The sequence below is a fragment of the Astatotilapia calliptera genome, chromosome 18 (genome assembly GCF_900246225.1).
Source record: "Astatotilapia calliptera chromosome 18, fAstCal1.2, whole genome shotgun sequence".
NCBI classification, from domain to species: Eukaryota; Metazoa; Chordata; class Actinopteri; order Cichliformes; family Cichlidae; genus Astatotilapia; species Astatotilapia calliptera.
The window spans coordinates 1,930,646-1,950,484 of record NC_039319.1 but is presented as its reverse complement, the minus strand read 5'-3'; the positions used below and the strand labels follow the sequence as shown (position 1 = coordinate 1,950,484).

The 19,839-nt window shown below is 41.4% G+C and overlaps 2 protein-coding genes across 2 annotated transcripts in view; both read left to right on the top strand.

Annotated features, from left to right (window-relative positions):
* LOC113010193 (uncharacterized) overlaps positions 1-6,277 on the top strand; it is a 37,441-nt gene extending 31,164 nt beyond the window's left edge. Inside the window, exon 4 of the mRNA XM_026149143.1 lies at positions 6,231-6,277. Coding sequence (XP_026004928.1) covers positions 6,231-6,233 — 3 coding nt within the window. The 3' untranslated portion in view covers positions 6,234-6,277. The remainder of the gene's footprint in view (positions 1-6,230) is intronic.
* LOC113010195 (uncharacterized) lies at positions 6,196-19,839 on the top strand. Its single transcript, XM_026149146.1, has 4 exons — positions 6,196-6,308; positions 8,958-9,013; positions 10,151-10,263; positions 16,036-19,839. Exons 3-4 carry the CDS (start codon positions 10,164-10,166, stop codon positions 19,599-19,601), a joined length of 3,666 nt encoding a protein of 1,221 aa, XP_026004931.1. The 5' UTR covers positions 6,196-6,308; positions 8,958-9,013; positions 10,151-10,163; the 3' UTR covers positions 19,602-19,839.

Sequence of the window (19,839 nt, the reverse complement as noted above, 5' to 3'; positions counted from 1 at the left end):
TTGGGATTCTGGAGTGAAAGGGTTAAAGTGAGGCAGAGTTTGGGGAGCCACATCTGATTTAACTTGGGCACCCGGAGGTGTAGCAAGTAGAGCTCCCTCTTCAGTTCTCTCTGGAGAAGCTGGATTAGCAGAGGCTCCAGGGGAAGCTAAGGGGTCCGGAGAAGGTACCTCCATCTATTAACCCCTCCAACAAAGCCTGCTTAACATCCTTCTTCACTCCATGTTTTGGTACGGAAAGTTTATACTGGGCAGCAATACTTAACTAGTCATCTTTGCAGCACAAGTCAATTTTTTCAACGCTAGGCTGATTAACAAAATCAAGCAGGTCAAAACTCATCTTCAACTGCAACCATGAAACATAGCCACCCTAAAATCACGACACACTTTCATTAATTTAGGTTGTCCACAGCATAAAAAGATCCCGGACGAGCCCCCACTTGTGTTACGCCCCCCCACCATGGTGGAGGCAAAGATAGGAAGGAGACAGCAACACTGGACAACCACAATCAATGAGGGAGGAAGACAACAGAACAGTGAAGAATCAGGCAGGATTTATTGGTTGCTCACCTTGATAGTCAAACTTAACAAAAGAAAAGAGGTGGGGGAGGAGGACTGGGCGGTTGATCCAAATCAAAGAAATTAATAAAACAAAAAGAGGTCGATAGCTTCCAGGGCCTAACTAAAACAAAAATGCAAAACAAAAGGCCTAACTAAGTACTCGACAAAAGGTCAGTGAAAACATACAAGAGTGGCATCAACCGCATAACCTAGTGTGACTAACAGTTTAAAACCTGCAACCAGTGTATAGGGTACCCCAGCTTACCTGTCCAGCCTCCCACCACACACAATACAAAGAAGCCTGTTCGCAAATGTTTGTCATAAAGCAGCAGCCACCAGCTGGCCAGGAAGCTGCTCATTTGTAGTGATCCTCGGAGAGTGATTGGCCACCTGTGCCCAGACCAGCCAATAGACACATGCCAATCAACTTGACACCTGAAAGATAAAAAGTACACCAAAAGCAAAGCCACATCTCTTGGCACGTAACAAGCATCCTTCCCCTGAATTCGGACACAGCATATATAATTTCCTCTTTGTCCTCTTCTGTTTTACTGGCAGTTGGCAATAGACCCTGTGCACGAGAAAATGCTAACTTCCTGGTTTGAGACCGGATGTGGGGTTGTACATTTCCGGTAGCTTTACTTTCCGGTCAATCGCTACTGCGAAGATATTCTCCAAAATCATGTCCAAAACTCGAAAACGGAACGATCGCGTTAAGTTACAAAGAGCAGAGGTGGGAACACTCACCGCTGTTGTGTCATAAAAAATCTAATGATCAATTTTGATGTTTAAAGAGTTTAGATTGATCAGTTGTTTACATCACTCAACACAAGCAGAACTGCATCACTGCAGCAGAAGACACATCGTCCATATTCAGAAGCACATCTCTGTATAGTGACTGGTCTCATGATTTAAACAGGCAAATGTTCAGCATTCAAACTACAGGTGAAGAACAGTCAAACCAGATGTTTCCCGTTATGTCGAGATCAGCTAGTCAAGTACACACCTGCACAGCATGTTAACAAACCATGTAAAAAGCCACACAAAAAATGAATGATTGCTGGTAACGGTTTCTATACATTAGTATTTACAAAGGGTATGTTGTGACCAGTGTTGGGACTAACGCGTTATTAAGTAACGCGTTACAGTAACTACGTTATTATTGTGGTAACGAGCACGGTAACTAATTATTATGCCAAAACCGGGAACGCGTTACTCGTTACTGGGATTTAGATAGGCTCGTTACTCGTTACTTCGTGTGGTGGCATCGTGGAGCTTCCACAGATTCAGTAACATTAGCAAGTGGTGGAGGCCAGCAGGTGGATGAAGGAAAAGGGAGGCAAGAGGAGAGACCTGAAGCGGCCGCTGGTCCGAGAGTGTCAGGTGAACTGAACTTCAGGTAAGAAGTTATAACCTGCAGTCTCTCTGGGTCAGATATGAACCAAGTTTAGGTGGAGTTTATTTTCGTTATGCTGACTTTTTCGTACTGCGTGCTAGCTAGCATGACGGAGTTTCTATACAGCTGGGTGGGTGCTATGTTACTGATGTTGAACTTTATTTTGTTCATAAGGTTAATTATTAGAGTTGCCAACTGTCCAGTAAAAAACGGAATCGTCTGGTATTCAGAGAAAATATTACGCGTTTCTTATTGAGGTGGAAAGGAACAGTTTGTCCCGGACTTCAGCTACAATGAAAAAGACACAAAGCTGGAGTTATTCTGTGTTTACGCTGCACAGCTGCCTCTTCTTCTCTCATCCTCTCACCCTCCCTCTCCTGTTTCTACTTCAATCATGAAACTGATCAATGATCAGCTGATTGGCTTTTCTCTCTTGTTTGTTTATCGCTCACTTTGTGCCAGAAAGAGGAAACCAGCGGATGTCGCGGTAAACAACAGCAGCACTTTTAAGCTTGATCAGCTGTTCTTAGAATTTATTTAATATTAATTTCTAGTATCAGCTGATGTTTGCTGGAGTCACAGCTGTAAAGCTGCTGGTCATGATGTCGGTTTGGATATGTGGTGAGAGGGACACATGAAGATGAAACCAGGAGATGTCCTTACTGAATCATCAGAGCTGTGATGGAGAAACAGGTTTACCTTTTAGGTGACATGAATGAGTTGAAGTTATGAAGTGTTTCTGACAGACAAATAACACCAGGATCCTTTTTTAGGTAGCTGACAGCTGGTAACTGTGCAGGGGCGGGTCTAGCAAAGTGTTGCCAGGGTTCCATGTAGGGCATTAAAAGGGAAAGGGGGGCACAAGGAAATACTTTCTTATTCTCATTTAAAATGTCTCACTTTTAAAAAAATAATTATCTGAGTCTTGCAACAAACGATTGATAGATTGATACATATATACCATCAGAACAGTGAACATCACTGTCACAACAGCATTTATTTTCATTCAAAGGTTTTATGATTTTTCCTATAATGGTGGGCCGGTCTCTAGTCAAAATGCCCGGGACGATTTTTTTGTCCCAGTCCAGCCCTGTATGCAGCTCATCTGCAGTCTGGTGTTACCTACATCTTCCTATTCAGAAGGCAGAATTTCCGAGTTCTGAGTACAATCGAAAGCACCACGACTGCAGTTTTTGTGTTGGATGTAAAAAGCAGGCTAGGATAGAATCAGGTGTGGGATTTCTCTCGTGGAAATGTGCACATTATTTTTTCCTTTCTATTGGTAGGTGGCACAGTGCACTTGTGGCAAGTAAGCAAGCTAGAAGACTGGCAATCTGGCTGGGTATCCAGTTACGGAAGCAACACATTAACAAGAGAATTCTGAGTAAAACCAAAGTTACTTTCCCTAGTAACTAGTTACTCTGAAAGTAACGAGTAACTTGAAGTAACTGAGTTACTTTTGATAGAAGTAACTAGTAATGTAACTAAGTTACTAATTTAAAGTAACTTACCCAACACTGGTTGTGACTTACGTTCAAAATTACAGCGCTCCCTCGCTATAACGCTATAAGTTTGCATGCTTTTTTTTTTTTTTTTTTTTTTTTTTAAAATATACGTCACATTGTGTCCTGCGTCCTGATCGCTGCAGACGATCTCCTCCGTGACGTCTCTCCTGTACAGTACAGAATCACTACATCAATCGCTGGCAGTGTGACTCTGAAGTGCTGCGCTGTATGTCCACGATGTCCACGAAACGTTTTGCACCATCAAAAAATAAAATTGGCTACTTGATTTCACCTATCGCTGGTTATTTTTAGAACATAACACCCGCGATAAACGAGGGACAGCTGAGAAATATAACATTTGAATCCCTTTTCTCTTTTGCCCTGAGGCGTGGGGGGAAAGATATCGACAAGTCGATGAACATCATTTACAGATATATTGGGTAAATGCCCGAGACATCTATAGATTCATTCATTTGCTTAACTTGTTTTGGACCGTAACCAAGGCACGAATAGGACACCGAAAACAAAGCTCCCCACAGGAGTAGCATATGCTAACGTGCACATAGTCTATTCATTTAATTAGAGGAAGAAGTACTGCCCTCTATTGGAAGAGAATGTAATTGTTCTGTCTATTATTCACGGCAGTCGCTTAGAGTACTAATCAGGTGAAACCAGATAATCTTCCACGGCATACCTGATCATTTCTCACGGCACAACTCTGTGGCATGGCACAGTGGTTGGGAAACACTGTCTTAGAGGACAAGAAGCAGAAGTCTGTATTTCCATTTCAGCTGCTGAGTTGGAGAGTGGAGGCAGAAAAATGCCCATCACCTTATTAAGAGGTGCCCAGCAGGTATAGTGCGTCATAAGTTGTGTGGATGAGGACCCTTATGCAAATTCACAGGCAGACAGAATTCCTCGGTTTATCCAGGCTGTTTCCAGGCTGTACAAAAAGGAAAATGATGTAGCCAGTTAAGAGAAACTGCGAGCAGCATTCAGCTTGAAGAGCGCAGTCAACCTCGAGAGCATGAAACTGCAGCAGAGCTCACAAAGCAGACACTCTCGACTGCACGATGGCTTCTTTGTGCACATGTTTCGAGCAAACCCCAAAACAGTATATCAGCACAAACACCTCATAGCATCTGTCAGCACGGTGGTGGAGGGTCACTGAGTTGATACTGAACTCTTCCATATATCAAATTATTCTAGATTCAAATGTGAGGCCATCTAACTAAACTGAGTGATCAACAACATTATGAGCCCAAGCACAGCAGCAGATCTCCAAAAGAACAGCTTAAAAAAAGTGCCAATGAGTTGCAGCGGCCCAAAGTCCAGACCTCATCCTGTTCACCTGGCTGAACGTTGTCAGACTGAAGAACACACAGTTCTTAGTACTCAGTTACTGTGTCTCTAGCAGGATGGTTTGTGGATCTCCAGCTGTCTCACGGGCACTTTCCTGCTCACTGTGTCAAACGTTCAGTTATTCCTCAGCCTTTTTTAGTGTTAATGGTCCCTGCAATAAATGTGGTTTTCTTTGTTGATGTCAGTTTTAAAGGATTACACGCTGCTACATGAACTGTGTTCATATTATTGATGTCTGTCTTTGGAAAAAGAGACTGAAATCTCAGTGAAATTACATGTTCACATAAATAACATAACATTAATGTAATATACTAGAACATTTAGCTCAAGGCCTCGGAGAACAAAAGAACAGCCTCAAAGAGGCACAATCATGACTGCAGGCTTGTAGTCTGGTTTATCAGCGTGAACATTAGACACGTTTATTTCACAGGCCACACACTGCTCAGGGAAATGAGCCTGATGCTCTTCTGCTTTTCCACAAAAGTATGCTGAATTAGCGGTTATCACTTCCTGTCAGTGATGTAGCCAAGATCGACAATCATCACTAATTACTACAGAAGCTTAGGAAACCAGGAGGCCTGCAACTCTTATTCCAATAAAGTTGGGATGCTGCGTAAAAACTAAATAACAAGAGTGAAATGATTTCCAAATGTCCTAAACCCAATTTAGATTCACAAAAGCTGCTGGACTTTGTCCCAATCTGATATCAGCTGCTCAGCAGTCCTGGGTGTTCGTTCGTGTATTTTTGTTTCGTGATGCTCCAGATGTTTTCAGTTGATGAAACGTCTGGATAGTTTAGCATCCACAGTCTTTTACCAAAAGCCATGCTGTAGTCATAGCTGCAGTTTAGCATCGCCCCTGAAAAAGATCTGAGATGTCTGAGTCTGAGTTGGTACATATGTTGCTCTAAAACCTGTAAATAAGTTTCAGTATTGATTGATTTCCAGATTCCACAGCCTCTGATGCACTCCATACTCTCAGAGATTCAGGTGTTTGAGCTGATTGCTGATAACAAGCCAAATGGTCCCTCTCCTCTTTAGTCTAGAGGACCTGGCAGCCATGTTTTCCACTCAGTCCATTTTAAATGAACTTTGTCCCAGAGAAGACAGGCGTGTTTCTGGATCATGCTCACATGTGGCTTCTTCTTTGCATGGAGCCTTAAATCTGAATCTTTTGATGATACAGTTTCATGTTCAAAGTCCCTTAAATGACTTCTCTTCTTTTTCAGCTCATAGAGGGGAAGAGTTTTTATCCACCTGCTGTCATGTAAGCAGAGCCTCAGAGAGCTGTGAGCATGACTGCAGGCTCGTACTGTGGGTTTCCTGCCTGCACACTGAACACGTATTTTCACAGGTCACACATGAATCTGAGAAACGAGCCTGAAGCTCTTCTGCTTTTTCTTCTTGCAGTGAAGGTTTTTTGTCCTCACAGTGAATATAAAAGAGAACGAAGAGCAGAGACCTCAGAGGATCACACAGCTGTCTACTGTAAGTACACCGACGCTGCTTCACTTTATGTTTTTGTCTTTATTACTGTGGTGGAGAAAATTTAAATAACTTAAAGTAACAGGTGCAGTTACAGCAGGGACTGTTTCCTATTACTTAACAATTAAGAAAGTGCAAAACAATCTAAAAGTCACACTGAATCTAAATGTCATGTTTCAGAGTTTTAGATTCATCATTTTCTTTTTATTACAATTGTCACGGTCCTGGGTCTTTGGCCCAGGGACTGTTGCTTCAGAACTCTAGTTATTATTATTTTTATTTGTTGTTTATATCATAGTTTGCAGTAACTTTGTTTTCGACTGATTGAACTAGCAGCAGTGAGAACATCTGACTCACATCTGACCAAGCAATGAGTTATTTGACACCCTAAAACAAACATGTTGTGTTTGTTTGTTGATATTTTGCTGATATTTTCTAAAATCTTTAAGCTGATTAATAGTTCAGACTGACCAAGTTTTATCTCAGTCAGGCTTGTGGGCAGTTCTCTTTATACTCAGTAGATGGTATTTTTATACAGTTTGTATCAATACAGAAAGCAGGGGAACCGTCCGATCAGAAACATCCGTTATCCCCAACAGCATCATCATCAAAACATAGTAAATTAAAGGAATCAATCCAAATCACAAGAAGATAAAAAGGCAGGTCAAATTATTCTGAGGTCACAATGACAACAATGCACAGATGGGAGTGAAAAGTCCTTCTGGGAACCTAAACGACAGTTTCAGTAAAGACCAAATTCACAGCAGATCAGCTGGTAAAAAAACAAACAGACAAGATAGCTCTGGATCATATTCAAACATTCTTAGAGAGACATGTCTGTCTCTTTAATGGCTGCATTTTCACACAAATTTCTATTTGTTTCGTAACAGACACTGACTGATACTACAGAGCAAAAATAAACAAAAATAAACTTCTCCCAGTAAATAGAATACTTTCAGTATTGTTTCTACTCAGTCCAAGCAGTTTCTTTCTAATTCACACACACATTCATTCAGTGCTTCTACTTAACTTTCACATACTCACACAGGTACCATCCATCCTTCTATTTTCTTTCGCTTATCCAATTCAGGGTTGCTGGAGTCGACCCCAGCTGCCATAAAGCGAGAGATGTGCTAGAACCTGGACAGGTCGCCAGTCTGTCGCAGGGCTCACACAGATCATACAAAATAAGGATTAACCCTCTGGGGTCCATGGTATAATTGGCTGTTTTTGACTACTTTTGATTTTACCTCTATATTTCACCTTTAAAATATGTTTTTCTTGCCTTGTTTGGTATCATTATTTTCAGCACAACCTCAAATATCTGAAATTTGAGTTATTTTTTCATTTGGTATACTATATTAGCACAGTTGATCTAAATTCAGACAAAAAATTCAAAATCCGAGTAGAAAAAAGTTATATTTTTTACTGTAAAACCCACAAACATGTTTAACGAATCATTTTCACAACTTGAAATGCAAATAGAAATTGTACATTTCTAAAAATTATGCACAAGTTTTGCAAACAACAAAGTTATATGGTACTATTTACCTAAAAATGCAGCCAAGGCCTCGGGCGTTTTTTATATAACCATTTAAATCTATTTACTGAACAATCAGCTGTGCTGCATCAAAGAAGAAGGCACACAAATTATTTGTGCCAGTCCAAAATATGTAGTTTGTGTTCAGTATAAGACAGAGGAGAACAGCACAGGCCTAAACCTGCAGGTCTGACAGCAGGAGGTGCATCAGTCCAGTTTTCCATGTGGGAACAGCGTTTACACTGGAATCTGCCTTTGACGGCTTTTTGAGAGCAAATATGAATTCAGCAGTCTAACTGACACACAATACAAAACAATAACTACACAACAAACTAACTACAGCCTCCAAACACGCTAAACGTCACTAATGTCTCACATATGAAAACTCACTCTCTCTCTTTCTTTCGCTCGCCCGCTTTCCGTGCGGGTGTCACTCCTAAAAACTTCCCCTTCTCCCTAAACAACCAAATGTCACATGTTGCCATATCATTTTTTTTGATTGGCTGACATGGTAAACTCTAACACCAATAGGGAATGGGTGTTTTTTCTTTTTTCCCTCGCAAGCGAGAGTGTTTGCTAGCGATGTCTGTAGAAAACGCCGTTTTTACCGTTCTTCCCGCTGTAAACGCCACTGTTTTGTTCAGAAAAAAAACATCGCGTGTATTTTTTATCATAACTCTGGTTTTACGTGGCCCATCGACTCTGACGTGCTGCATCTTGTAGCTGTGTCGTCTTAAATTGGTCATGTGATTTTGACGCGCCGGCGCGTCCAGCGACCCCAGAGGGTTAAGCATAATTTGCATTAAACTGTGAGCATACTAAAGACCATACTAAAAATGTTTGATTCATCTAAATACTGGAAATGGAAAGTCCAACAAATACAAATATCATAAAGCTGATAAAATACCCGTGTCCACACCTGTCAGTGACAATGTGCCTCTTTATTAAATACCAACAGTAGCTTTTAAAAAACAACAACAACATTTGTTGCTGCAGACAATGAGCAGATCTGTCCCATAGTGTGGACTAAATATAAAACCAAGCCTGATAAATATCACTTAGCAACGATTTTCACAGATGTTTGACCTCACAACCTTTGTTCTTACTCTCAGGTGGCAATTTTATGAAGCTGTTTCAGCACGACTGAGGACATAAATTCATTTTAATAGTAAGTAACTATATGGAGTAAACTTGTAATAACAACTGTGAAATCTCATAGCAACTGCTGGTCGCTAGAGAAACAATGTTTATTCCCCAACCAGTAAAAGAGTGTTTGCTGCAGGTTGTTGCAACAAGAGTACTGCACAAAAAACATCCCTGCAATTGCTTTGGTCACCAGCAGATTACCATAGTTGCTCTTAGTTTGCATAAAAGACATCATCTGTTTTGGTAGTGAAATTGTTTAAATGTATTTGCAACCAATTTCAACTGGTAACTGTCAGCAAGCTCACATTTTCAATGAGTCAGGAAATACACATTTTCCCTACCAAAATAAACTACACTGTTTTTTTGTTTTTGTTTTTAACGGGAAATGAGTAAACTAAGAAAACCTTAAATGGTCAAAAGTGATGTGGTTTCTAGTTTGGTCGTCCTCAAGGACAAACAACGAAAAACATAAACAGCAACAGATGTTATGGTCCTGAGTCTGGTGACTCAGTGCTGTTGATTATTAATATTCTTTGATTCAGTTAGTTTCTCATTATATCTTTTGATGTCTAGTTCTTTGCTTTCTAGTTCTCTGCTTTTGCCTCCCCTGTGTTACACATCCCTCATCTAGTTTCTTGTCTAGCGTCTCCTTGTCAAGTCCACGTCTCTGTGCCTGTCTCCTGTTTCCTCTTTTATTTTGACAGTCTCACGTCCTTTCTTAATGTTTTCAGTTTTGCTTCCTTTCCATCTCATTATGTCACATTAGTCCCAGCTGAGTTTCCCATTCCCTCGTTACTCCCTGGTGTAATTAAGCCCAGTGTTTCCCTATGTCCGTTGTCACGTCGTACCCTCTCAGTGCTGTGTGTTTCTGCCGTGCTCTTGGTTCACATTGTTGCTTCTTGTCAGTTCCTAGTTTCTAGCTTCTGTGTTTCTATGTTTCTAGTTTCCTGAGTTCTTAGTTGTCTAGTTTCTAGTTGTGTTTTGTTCCTTGTATTTAGTGTTCAAGTTTATGCAGTGCAATAAAAGCTGCCTCCTTTCGTTCATCCCTCTGTGTCCTGAGTCCTGCATTTGGGTCCTACATCCTGCCTGCCACAAAGTGTCACATGACAACAGTAAAGTGAGAACAGAAAACTGACAAACTGTTTCTGATTACTTCCAGTTCATACTGAGCCATGGACTCTAACTCTGGTGATACAATGGAGTTGGCAGCACTTGGCCGGCCGTTTGGCCTGGGGATGCTGTATGACTGCCGAAGCGATAAACTTGTCCCTGGTAAGATTTCACCTTTCACCAGATTTAACCTGTCACATCTGAAGTTTCAGTATTTGAAGCTATTTTAAATTCTTTTGCTTTTGTAATCGATTTAGGTAGCACAGTGGTTAGCACTGTTAGCTTACAGCAAGAAGGTCCTAAATTTGAATCCATGAGGTTAGGTGAACTGATTATTCTAAATTGTTAATGGGTGTGAATAGTTGTCTGTCTCTCTGTGTTAGCCCTGCGACAGACTGGCGACCTTTCCAGGGTGAACCCCACCCCTTACCCTATGACAGCCATCACTCCAGCTGTCCACTAACTCCAGTATCACATACATGATATCAAATAATTCACTGTGCAATTGATCTGAAGGGAGACTCTGTCCACAGAGACCAAAACAGTTCTTATAGTAGGCATTAAACATGATTTTAACATAGGAAAGTTGGACGTGTGTGTGTGTGTGTGTGTGTGTGTGTGTGTGTGTGTGTGTGTGTGTATATATATATATATATATATATATATATATATACATACACACACACACACACACACACATTCTGCACCACATCTCTGTGCGTTCATCATTTGTTTGAAGCCAGCTCACCTCCTGGTACTACTTTTCCGAGAATACGCGCTTCTTTTGTGGTTCGGACTCCTTCTGACATTTTTTTGGAGGTGGAGGAAAACCAAAGTAATTGCTTAAAGGAGCTTCTTCGACATCTTTAAGAGTTCTAAACAAATGTCTGTCCTCCTCCTGAAAATCTTATGTACACAAACACGCATTGCAACTTCTTATCTTGTGTGCGTTTTTTATTTTGACAGCGAATGCGCACCTGCGGACCACTTATGTGCAGCCCTGGTTATTTAGCTCGTCATATTGCAGCCACAGAAATTCTTTTGTCCATGAAATCATAAAGCTGCACTTTCTTTTTGCCTTATAGTCTGATTTGTCATAACTTTTCCGTTTTGTGGTAAGCTTTTCTTTGGCTGTCACTTCTTCACCCTGACCTGTCTTATTTGGCTCAGCAGAACTAAAATATATATCCTGCTGCTTTTACACACGCACTCACATAAGCTCAGCGATTCTCTGCGCGATCAACCTCTCACATGTTTAAGCTGCGGGAGATTTCACTTGTCATGTTTGCGTAGTAAGCTAACGATTAATAAGACGATGTCAGAGGAATTGGTGCGCAAATTATCATCACTCACAGATCAGTGCTGTCGCTCTCTATACACAGTTCGCGCGATTGCAAAGTGAAAGCAAAAAACAAGCGCAAATTCGAACACGATTTCAATATGTCACATATTGACAGTGGCTCACCGATGCCAATGACATAATTACCCAGCTACATTCCCGATAGAATGCAAAAGCATTGACATATATTTTTCCTTCCTACGATAGGCCGATGGGCAGGGCAGAGTAGGGCTGCTCGATTATGGAAAAAATGATAATCCTGATTATTTTCACTGAAATTGAGATCTCGATTATTTGACGATATTTATTTAACCCTTTAAGACCTACCATAGAACCAAGTCCGCCAGAGCTTATATTATTTTTTTACATGTTGTAGAGCCATTTGTGGGAGCATTTCAAGTTGCTATACATCAATACAACTGTTATAGCCCATATTTTAATAATATGTATGCATTAAGTCCATAGTAACTACATCAATTGCAAAAAAGTGCAATAAACTACAAAAAAATTGAAAATCATTTTTGTTGTTTTTACATATATTTCTATTTGGAGAAATTTAAGAGGCTTATCCCTCAAAACTTTAAATACAAAAAAGTTGCAAAAAATAGTTTACAACAGGAAATTTATTTTGAGTATCTTCATAGTTTTATTTTGGAGATACAGCAATTTTTATATACTGCAGGAAAAACAAAAAAAAAAACAATCCTATGATGCAAATTTGCAAAGAAAGCAGCAGGTGCATCAAAATAAACTATTTCCAGCAGTGCAATTCGAGTTCTAAGCATCCCAGCAACTATTCAGAAAAGTCAAACATGACTTATAAAAACACCAGTATAGTCTTTTAAGGCCTACAAGTAAAAAACTACATTTTCTGCGAAAATGACGTAACTTCCGGTTTCGGGCAGGAAATGGCGGACATGCGATAGTTCGCGCTGACGTTTGTTTCAATGTGGGAAGTGTTACGAACAGCTGATCGGTTCGGCAAAGCGTGTTTCTGGAATATTATGTTTTTGTTCCTGCAAGCGCTTTTTATGCAATTTTTGCAAAGCTTTATGTGGAAGGAAACCGTGACCGAGGACAAGCTGATGGCATAAGATGTAAGTACAACTCCTCCGGTTTCATATGCAAAAATTATTGCGCTAGCTTACGTGGTTTAGGTTCTACAGGGATTTAAAAATAGTTACACAAAACGGAGCGTGCTGCTCTGACCAGCTTTAAAGGGTTAACAATAACAATGTATTGAATAATGACTTTAAAAAATAATATAAAATAGTGTGCAAATATTGATAACAGTGCAAATGTTTGCAATATAAGAAAAAAATTTAAAATGTAAACATCTATGTTTAGTGAACTTTGCAGTGTTGCTCTGTGGTGCAGCTACTACACCGTAGCAAAGTTTACACACTATGTCTACTTGATCCACGTCTGACTCCGCGAACCCATAATGTTTCCACACCACTGAAGTTTTTTTTTACCTCTCTTTTCAACCAATGGCAGTCACTCTCCTCTCCAAATAACTTCTGCTTAGCTTTCAGAGCTTCCCTCAGGTCCTCTTAATTGTTGTGATGGTGTTCGAAATGCAGAGAGGTGCGCTCGAATTGCCACACGGAGCAGCGCGAGAATAAAGCATGAGGGAGATGCTAATAATCGGCTCAGTCATTTTTAATGATCGTTGAAAGCCCAGATCGTAATCGTGATTAAAATTCGATTAATTGAACAGCCCTAGGGCAGAGATAGATTTTGGTAGCCCCACTGGAAAAATCTCTAGCCCCGGGACGTCGGGCTAGCGATTTTGCGAGCCCTGTATCTGATTGAGGAATCACTCATCTTTGGAAAAGAGAGTTTAATAAAGAGAAATGGCTCTTTCCAAAAATAAAAGCTATACTATACGCTTGTCTTCGCACTAGGATGCTGTCGGAGTAAATGTGCAGTCATATTCGTTGTGTTCCCACTAGTGCTGTCAGCGTTAATCTGAAATGACCTTAACGCCACAACACGGCAAATCTCCGTTAACGAGCTACCGCGGATCGCCCCGTGCGTGGGGCTGGACGGCCAACACGTTAATGAGATAACTGCGCTAACACACTAGTTCCCACCCATGTAATTGAGCATTGCGTGGCACATCCAACATACTGTTTTACTTTAGTCCATGACGCGCTTACCTTCAGGGTCATACGTCACATGAAAACCAAAATAGTTCCAAACGCCAGATCTGAATGAGGGTGGGGGAGGTTCAATTTGCCATGTTGCAAGGAGAGCTTAACTTCTGTCTCGCTAGCTTGCCCTGCGCTCTTCCTTCTGACTATGCTGTCTGTGTTGAGTGCTCAGTGGATCTGCGCTCGACAGTGCAGCCTAGGCGGAGTAGTCGAACGCAGATTCACTGAGCGCTCAACACAGACAGCATCGTCAGAAGGAAAGTTGATAAAATAAATTACAAATGTTGTATTGTTCGATACATATGCGTACCGAACCGAAAGCACTGTATCGAACGGTTCAATATCGATACGAATATCGTTGCACCCCTAATATATATATATGTATATATATACAGACAGGTGTGTGTGTGTGTGTGTGTGTGTGTGTGTGTGTGTGTGTGTGTGTGTGTACACGTATGTAGACGCCAGGTCAGGAGGGAGATACAGTGGGGCAAAAAAGTATTTAGCCAGCCACCGATTGTGCAAGTTCCCCCACCTAAAATGATGACAGAGGTCAGTAATTTGCACCAGAGGTACACTTCAACTGTGAGAGACAGAATGTGAAAAAAAAATCCATGAATTCACATGGTAGGATTTGTAAAGAATTTATTGGTAAATCAGGGTGGATAATAAGTATTTGGTCAATAACAAAAATACAACTCAATACTTTGTAACATAACCTTTGTTGGCAATAACAGAGGTCAAACGTTTACTATAGGTCTTTACCAGGTTTGCACACACAGTAGCTGGTATTTTGGCCCATTCCTCCATGCAGATCTTCTCGAGAGCAGTGATGTTTTGGGGCTGTCGCCGAGCAACACGGACTTTCAACTCCCGCCACAGATTTTCTATGGGGTTGAGGTCTGGAGACTGGCTAGGCCACTCCAGGACTTTCAAATGCTTCTTACGGAGCCACTCCTTTGTTGCCCGGGCGGTGTGTTTTGGATCATTGTCATGTTGGAAGACCCAGCCTCGTTTCATCTTCAAAGTTCTCACTGATGGAAGGAGGTTTTGGCTCAAAATCTCACGATACATGGCCCCATTCATTCTGTCCTTAACACGGATCAGTCGTCCTGTCCCCTTGGCAGAAAAACAGCCCCATAGCATGATGTTTCCACCCCCATGCTTCACAGTAGGTATGGTGTTCTTGGGATGCAACTCAGTATTCTTCTTCCTCCAAACACGACGAGTTGAGTTTATACCAAAAAGTTCTACTTTGGTTTCATCTGACCACATGACATTCTCCCAATCCTCTGCTGTATCATCCATGTGCTCTCTGGCAAACTTCAGACGGGCCTGGACATGCACTGGCTTCAGCAGCGGAACACGTCTGGCACTGCGGGATTTGATTCCCTGCCGTTGTAGTGTGTTACTGATGGTGACCTTTGTTACTTTGGTCCCAGCTCTCTGCAGGTCATTCACCAGGTCCCCCCGTGTGGTTCTGGGATCTTTGCTCACCGTTCTCATGATCATTTTGACCCCACGGGATGAGATCTTGCGTGGAGCCCCAGATCGAGGGAGATTATCAGTGGTCTTGTATGTCTTCCATTTTCTGATGATTGCTCCCACAGTTGATTTTTTCACACCAAGCTGCTTGCCTATTGTAGATTCACTCTTCCCAGTCTGGTGCAGGTCTACAATACTTTTCCTGGTGTCCTTCGAAAGCTCTTTGGTCTTGGCCATGGCGGAGTTTGGAGTCTGACTGTTTGAGGCTGTGGACAGGTGTCTTTTATACAGATGATAAGTTCAAACAGGTGCCATTCATACAGGTAACGAGTGGGGGACAGAAAAGCGTCTTACAGAAGACGTTACAGGTCTGTGAGAGCCAGAGATTTTCCTTGTTTGAGGTGACCAAATACTTATTTTCCACCCTGATTTACAAATAAATTCTTTACAAATCCTACCATGTGGATTCATGGATTTTTTTTTCACATTCTGTCTCTCACAGTTGAAGTGTACCTCTGGTGCAAATTACTGACCTCTGTCATCATTTTAAGTGGGGGAACTTGCACAATCGGTGGCTGACTAAATACTTTTTTGCCCCACTGTATCATCAGCCCCACCCGAGATTGGGTACCAAAGATAGGGTATCGCCCCAAGGTTCCAAGTTAAACAGTGGCGTCCCATTACAAAAATCAAATCAAATCTTTTGATATTATTACTATCATTGCCTAAAATGTTTATTATGAGTTGAGTGTTGACTGAGATGCAGAGCCTGAACTCCAGAGTTTCTCCAGTCTCCAAAATTTCATTTACTATTTTTGTGATCATCACAAAAAAGACAAAAAAAACAAAGTAATTTTTAAAAAAAGAAATTAATAAATAATAAATAAATTTATTTTAGAGTGTGATTTAATTGATGGAGTCCTGGTATTAATGTTTTTGCTTCTTCTTTTGCAGGATTGACTCTGTGGGATCGTGATGACCTGAAGAAAGATATAGCAGAAAGATCAAAGCCCTCTAATGAGTTCGAAATTGTTGCATCTGAATCAATTTCTGGCAAATCTTCAGCTCTAAATGTTGAAGCTTCACTTAAGGCAAGTTTCTTAGGTGGACTGGTTCAGGTTGATGGATCTGCCAAATATCTGAATGATAGTAAATCTTCCAGAAATCAGGCCAGAGTAACACTGAAGTACAAGGCAACCACAAAGTTCCAGGAGCTGTCCATGAATCATCTTGGAAGAGGAAACGTGAAGCATCCATATGTTTTTGATCAAGGCTTAGCAACACATGTAGTCACAGCTATTCTTTATGGAGCACAAGCTTTCTTTGTGTTTGACCGTGAAGTTTCTGAACAGGAAAATCATCAAGATGTTCAGGGCAACTTGAAGGTGACCATCAAGAAGATTCCCTTACTTTCTGTAGAGGGTGAAGGTTCCCTGAAGATGGAAGACAAGGACAAAGAAAGTGTTGATAAATTCTCCTGCAGGTTTTATGGAGACTTCTGTCTTCCAAAACCACCAACAACCTTTCAAGGTGCAGTAGAAGTCTACCAAAGCCTGCCAGGATTACTGGGAGCTCAAGGAAAAAATGCTGTACCAGTGATGGTCTGGCTGCTGCCACTGACAACTTTAGATTCTTCTGCTGCTCAACTCATCCGTGAGATCAGTACAAGATTAGTTCAAGAAGCACAGACAGTCCTGGAGGACTTCAGTGAGCTGGAAATGAGGTCCAATGATGTACTGAGAACCAGCATTGCAAAGGAGTTCCCACAGATTGATAAAAAAATTAAAAGTTTCAAAGAAATGTGCTCTGAGTTCAAGCTGGAATTCCAACAAACTTTGGCCAAGAAACTTCCATCAATCCGAGGAGGAGGAGAAGAGGAAGCTGAGCTTGCAGAGATCCTGAAGAAGAGACATTCTTCACCTTTCAGCAGCAAAAACCTGAACGAGTGGATGGACTGTAAAGAGAGAGAAGTTGACACATTAATGTCTTTTACCAAGATGATGAAAAACACCAAAATCATCTCGTCTCAAAATGATCTGTACAAGGAAAGTCTGAGTGCAGAGCATGTTGTGTGTTTTGTTTTCACCTCTCTGGGAAAGGATGAACCGTACCTCTCAGCTTTATCAAGATACTTAAAAGGAAAAACCAACCCAGACATTCAAGATCCTCACACTCATGATGTAGAGAAGGAACAATGGTACGCCTCAAAAGAAGTAACAGCTGAAATGAGGAGAAAAGCAAAACTCTTCAGTGATTTTGCAGAGGCCAACGAGGAGAACAAGAACATGAAGTTCCTGACAGTGGGGTTAACTAATGAGACACAGGAAGGTTCCAGCATCCACCTTTATGAAGGTGGATTTACTGTCAGTGAGAACTTTGAGCCTCCTTCAAAGCCTGAAACTGTGACTGCAGCTGACATAAACCACAACAGTGTGACACTGAAGATTTCTCCACCCAGATTTGGAGCGGAGAACATCACTTCCTACTCTGTTGAGTACTGTGTCAGTGGAGAGGATGGATGGCAGCAAAAGACAGAAGCAAAGGCTGAAGAAGTCACAGTGAGAGATCTGAAGCCAAACACAGAGTATGTGCTCAGATGCAGAGCAGTGACCTCAGCAGGTGTCGGGCCGGATAATCAAGTTTCTATTAAAACTTTACCCTGCAGCCCTCCTGGAAAACTTAGACTTGAACCAAATTCAACTGAGATATCAGTGAGCTGGGAGAAACCTGCTGAGCTCGGAGAGGATGTGCAGATATTGAGCTACATGGTGGAGTATTCAAAAACAGATGATAATGAGGAAGCTCTGCATTGGAACCAAACAAAGTCAGCAGGTGAAAAGGTGATCCTTTCAGGTCTCCAGACAGATACAGAATATGCAGTCAGGGTCAGATGTGATTGTGGTTCAGCTGGAAAAAGCAAAGAAAGCATCACTGTTAAAGTCTGCACAACATTTAACCGCCTCGCAGAACTTCTCAAAGACAAAAGTGAAAAGATCAAATCTGATTCCCCCTCAGTTTACAAACTGCCTCTGACAGAAGAACACATGAACATAGATGGATGCAGGAAGTTTGACTTTGGAGAAGAAACCGAGGTGCAGAATCATACAATAATGCTTTTTGGAGCGACAGGATCAGGAAAGTCCACTCTGATCGATGGGATGATCAACTACATTGTTGGTGTCGAGTGGGAGGACAGTTTCAGGTTTAAGTTAGTTGATGAGGATCAGTCAACATCACGAGCTCCCAGTCAGACCTCTGAAGTCACTGTTTACAAAATCAACCACCAGGATGGATTTCAAATCCCGTTCTCTCTGACCATTATTGACACTCCAGGCTTTGGAGATACAAGAGGCATAGAAAGAGACAGAGAGATCACAGAGCAGCTACGTAATCTCTTCTCTGCTCAGCGTGGTGTCAGTGAAATCGATGCTGTGTGTTTTGTAGCTCAGGCTGCTCAAGTGAGATCCACAACACAGAAATATGTGTTTGATTCAGTGCTCTCAATCTTTGGCAAAGATGTGGCAGAAAACATCAGGGTCCTGGTGACATCTGTAGACGGTCAGCGACCTCCAGTTCTAGACGCAGTAAAAGCTTCAGGTGTCCCATTACCTACAGCTGATGATGGGCTGCCTGTTCACTTCAAATTTAATAATTCAGCCTTGTTTGCACACAACAGATCATCTCAGAATGACGACACTGTTTACGAAGATGAAGAAGAGGAAAACTTTGGTCAGATGTTTTGGGAAATGAGCACAAACAACATGAAGAGTTTTTTTGATTCTGTAAAAGTCACACAAGCAAAAAGCTTGAAACAGACCAACGAGGTCCTCAATCAAAGAAGGCAGCATGAAATAGTAGGACAAGCTTGGTGGAAATTAAGCAGACTGCGGTCAGTCGGGCTTCGGGAGCTAAAAGAGACGACTAAAAAACTAAGAGAGTTTGAGGCGCAGATCAACAAAAATGAGAACGCCGAGTTTGAAGTTACAGTCATGAACCCTAAGCAGGAGGATGCTGGTAATTTCAGTACCAACTGTAAGAAGTGTAAGTTTACATGTCATTATCCCTGTCCTGTGAAAAAGGATGCAGCTGAAAATTGCTGTGCTGCAATGGATTCAAATGGATGCTGCACTGTGTGCCCAAGCAAATGTTCGTGGGAAGACCATGTCAGCGAGAATAAAAAATGGGAGTATAGAGAGGATACACGGAAACAATCAGTCAGAGAGCTGAAAGAAAGCATCGGTGTCACCGATGATAAGATGACTGCTGAGGCTCTGGTTAAAAAACTGGAAAGTGTATTTTCTGATAAACTGCCTGATGTGACGGAATTGGCGAAAATGTCATGTAAGTGTGAGGACACGCTTAAACAGATAGCACTGAAGCCAGATCCTCTGTCCACCTCAGAATACATCGACATGCTGATCGAGGAAGAGAAATCAGAGGCCAACCCAGGCTGGGAGAAACGAGTGCGGCACCTGCAGGGGATGGGAGCTAAAATACCACAAACATGTGCAATACTGTGATTGGTCAGAAAAACAGAAACAAAAAATCAAATGTGTGCAAGTCTTATTGTTCACATGATTGAGAACAACAAGAATAACGTCAAGTAATTCTCATGCACTCGTAAATATTTACTGCATGGACATAAATGACTAAATGAAGCAGTAGTACTGGTATTAGCAGAGCTGTTGATCATATTAATTTACATAAAAGATCACAAATCCTTAAGTTGTTTTCTTTTTACCTAATTATTGTTCAGAA